Raw genomic sequence first — 3,484 nt, 5'->3', positions numbered from 1 at the left:
TGGGATTTTTATGATTTCAGCAGTCCCAGGGTTTCTCGCAGATCCAGCGCAGCTCCCTCGAGCAGGGATTTGGGGGATTTGGGATTTTTAATGGGTTTTTTTTTTTAGATTTTCGGGATTTTGTGATTTTTGGAATTTAGGATTTTCAGATTTTTGGGATTTTTGGGATTTTTAGGATCAGCAATCCCAGGGTTTCTCGCAGACCCAGCGCAGCTCCCAGGAACGGGGATTTTATGATTTTTGGGATTTTTGAATTGGGAATTTTTGGGATTTTGGGATTTTGGGATTTTGGGAATTTAGGATTTCAGGATTTCAGGATTTTATGATTTTTGGGATTTTTGGGATTTAGGATTTCAGCAGTCCCAGGGTTTCTCGCAGATCCAGCGCAGTTCCCGGGAACAGGGATTGGGGGGATTTGGGATTTTCAATGGGTTTTTTTTTTAGATTTTTGGGATTTGGGATTTTGGGATTTCTGGAATTTAGGATTTTGGGATTTTTGGGATTTTTAGGATTTCAGCAATCCCAGGGTTTCTCGCAGACCCAGTGCAGCTCCCTCGAACAGGGATTTTACGATTTTTGGGATTTTTGAATTGGGAATTTTCGGGATTTGGGATTTCCGTATTTTTGGAATTTAGGATTTTCAGATTTTTGGGATTTTTGGGATTTTTATGATTTCAGCAATCCCAGGGTTTCTCGCAGATCCAGCTCAGCTCCCTCGAGCAGGGATTTGGGGGATTTGGGATTTTTAATGGGTTTTTTTTTTAGATTTTTGGGATTTTGTGATTTTTGGATTTCAGGATTTCAGGATTTTAGGATTTTGGAATTTTTTGGATTTTTGGGATTTTTTATGATTTCAGCAATCCCAGGGTTTCTCGCAGATCCAGCGCAGCTCCCTCGAGCATTTCTCGTTCACCCAACGCCCTCCGGGTTTCATGGCCCCGCACTCCTTCTGGGACCGCTCGGGGTCCTTCTCCCACACGTCCCAAAATCTGGGGAAAAAACGGGAAAATCCGTCAAATACTAAAAATCTGAATCCACAAAATCCCCAAAATCCCAAAATCCTAAAGACCAAAATCCCCAAAATCCCCCAAATCCCAAAATTCTGAATCCACAAAATCCCCAAAATCCCAAAAGTCTGAATCCACAAAATCCCGAAATTCTGAATCCACGAAATGCCAAAAATCCCAAAATTCCGAATCCCCCAAATCCCAGAATTCTGAATCCACAAAATCCCCGAAATCCCAAAATGCTGAATCCACAAAGTCCCAAAATCCGCAAAATCCCAAAATCCTAAAAAACCAAATCCCCAAATCCCAAATTACAAAATCCTTCAAATCCCCAAATTTTCAAAATCCCCAAAATCCTTTAAATCCAAAAATCCCCAAAACCCCAAATCCCCCAAATCCCAAAATTCCAAATCTCAAAATCCCACAATTCTCAAAATCCCAAATCCCCAAAATTCCAAAATCCCTTTAAGAAAGTGGAAAAATGGGATTTGGGATTGGATTTGGGATTTTGGGGATTTGGGATTTTGGGGATTTTGGGGATTTTGGGGATTTGGGATTTTGGGATTTTGGGGATTTTTATGATTTGTGGGATTTGTGGGATTTTTGAGATTTTTGGGATTTTTGGGATTTTTAAGATTTTTAGGATTTTTGAGATTTTGGGGATTTTTAGGATTTTTGGGATTTTTTGGGGGGATTTTTAGGATTTTTTACCCGAAATTGGGTTTTTCTCCGTTGACCCAGACCCAATTTCCCTCGCGGTGCCGGATTTTCACCCCGAGCCAATAGGAATTGTTGCCCTGCAGATTCTCCATCACAAAAACCTGGAAAAAAAAAACAAAATTCGGGAATTTTAGCAATTTTGGGAATTTTTAGGGAATTTTTAGGTCATTCCAAAGCAAAAAAAAAGGGATTTTAAAGGGATTTTTTAGGGAACTTTGGGATTTTTAAGGGAATTTTTAGAGGGTTTTTAGTGGGGTTTTAGGGAATTTTTGGAATTTTAGGAAAATTTGGGATTTTTAGGGAATTTGGGGATTTTTAGGTAATTTTCATGTGGTTCGGAAGCAAAAAAATGGGAATTTATGGGTTTATTTTTAGGAGATTTACGGGTTTTTTAAAGGGAAATTTTTATCTTTTTTAAAGGATTTTGGGATTTTTTAGGGAACTTCGGGATTTTTAGGGAATTTTGGGATTTTTAGGGAATTTGGGATTTTTTAGGGAATTTTCAGGTGGTTCAGAAGCAAAAAAATGGGATTTTTTAGGGGATTTTTTGAGGAATTTTCAGCTCTTTCAGATTTGGGATTTGCAATTGGGGATTTTGGAATTCTGGAGAATTTTGGGATTTTTGGGATTTGGAATTCCGGAATTTTGGGATTCAGGATTTTAGGAATTCCTTGATTTTCGAATTTTGGAATTTGGGGGATTTTGGGTGCTTTTCTGATTTGGGATTTGCTCATTTTTGGGATTTGTGATTTGGATCATTTGGAATTCTGGAATTTTGGGGATTTTGCCAATTTTGGGAATTTTGGAATTTCGGGGATATTGATGAATGAGAATTCTGCGACTTTTGGGATTTTGGTGATTGGGAATTCTGGGATTTTGGGATTTGGTGGATTTTTGGATTCAGAATTTTGGGATTTTTTGGGCTTTCGATGTTTTGGAATTTTGGAGTTTTTTTGATCCAGAATTTGGGGATTTTGGGGATTTTTTGATCTGGATTTTTGGAAATTTTGGAATTTTGAAAATTTTGGGATTTTGATGAATTTGGGAATTTTGGAATTTTGAGGGTTTTTGTGATTTGGGATTATGATGATTTTGATGATTTGGAAATCTGCAATTTTGGGATTTGGGGCATTTTTTAACTCAGAATTTTGGCATTTTGGGGATTTTTTGATCCAGAATTTTGGGATTTTTTGCATTTTTGGAATTTGGGATATTTTGGGGAATTTTTAGGGTTTCTGACCTGCTCTTTCTCGCTGCTCAGCGCCACCAGGTGCGCCCCGAATTTGGGATTGTACGGATTTGGGATTTGGGGATTTTGGGATATTTTGAGGTATTTTGGGGGTATTTTGGGGTATTTTTTGGATATTTTGGGGTATTGTTGGGAATTTTGGGATATTTTGGGGTATTTTTGGGGGTATTTTGGGGTATTTTTGGGGTATTTTTTGGATATTTTGGGGTATTTTGACCCGGATTTTTGGGAATTTTGGGATTTGAGAATTGGGGGTATTTTTGGGGAATTTTTGGGATAGTTTGGGTTGTTTTGGGGAATTTTGGGATATTTTGGGGTATTTTGACCCGGATTTTTGGGAATTTGGTGATTTGAGAATTCGGGGTATTTTTGGGGTATTTTGGGGTATTTTGACCCGGATTTTGGGGAATTTTAGGATTTGTGAATTTTGGGGTATTTTTGGGGAATTTTTAGAGTTTCTCACCTGCTCTTTCTCGCTGCTCAGCACCACCAGGTGCGCCCCGAATTG

At 38.3% G+C, this 3,484-nt stretch overlaps 1 protein-coding gene across 1 annotated transcript in view; it reads right to left on the bottom strand.

Moving 5' to 3' along the window:
- Positions 1 to 853: 853 nt before the first annotated feature.
- LOC130587685 (C-type lectin domain family 17, member A-like) overlaps positions 854 to 3,484 on the bottom strand; it is a 6,036-nt gene continuing 3,405 nt past the window's right edge. The window contains exons 4-5 of the mRNA XM_057388659.1: positions 1,719 to 1,828; positions 854 to 989 (exon numbers count right to left, since the gene is read on the bottom strand). Coding sequence (XP_057244642.1) covers positions 854 to 989; positions 1,719 to 1,828 — 246 coding nt within the window. The remainder of the gene's footprint in view (positions 990 to 1,718; positions 1,829 to 3,484) is intronic.

The sequence above is a fragment of the Malurus melanocephalus genome, unplaced genomic scaffold, assembly GCF_030028575.1.
Source record: "Malurus melanocephalus ecotype Western Australia unplaced genomic scaffold, MMel_1.1 scaffold_2255, whole genome shotgun sequence".
In the NCBI taxonomy this organism is placed as follows: Eukaryota; Metazoa; Chordata; class Aves; order Passeriformes; family Maluridae; genus Malurus; species Malurus melanocephalus.
Note: the sequence above shows the minus strand (reverse complement) of the source record. Positions and strands in the feature narration are given on the sequence as shown.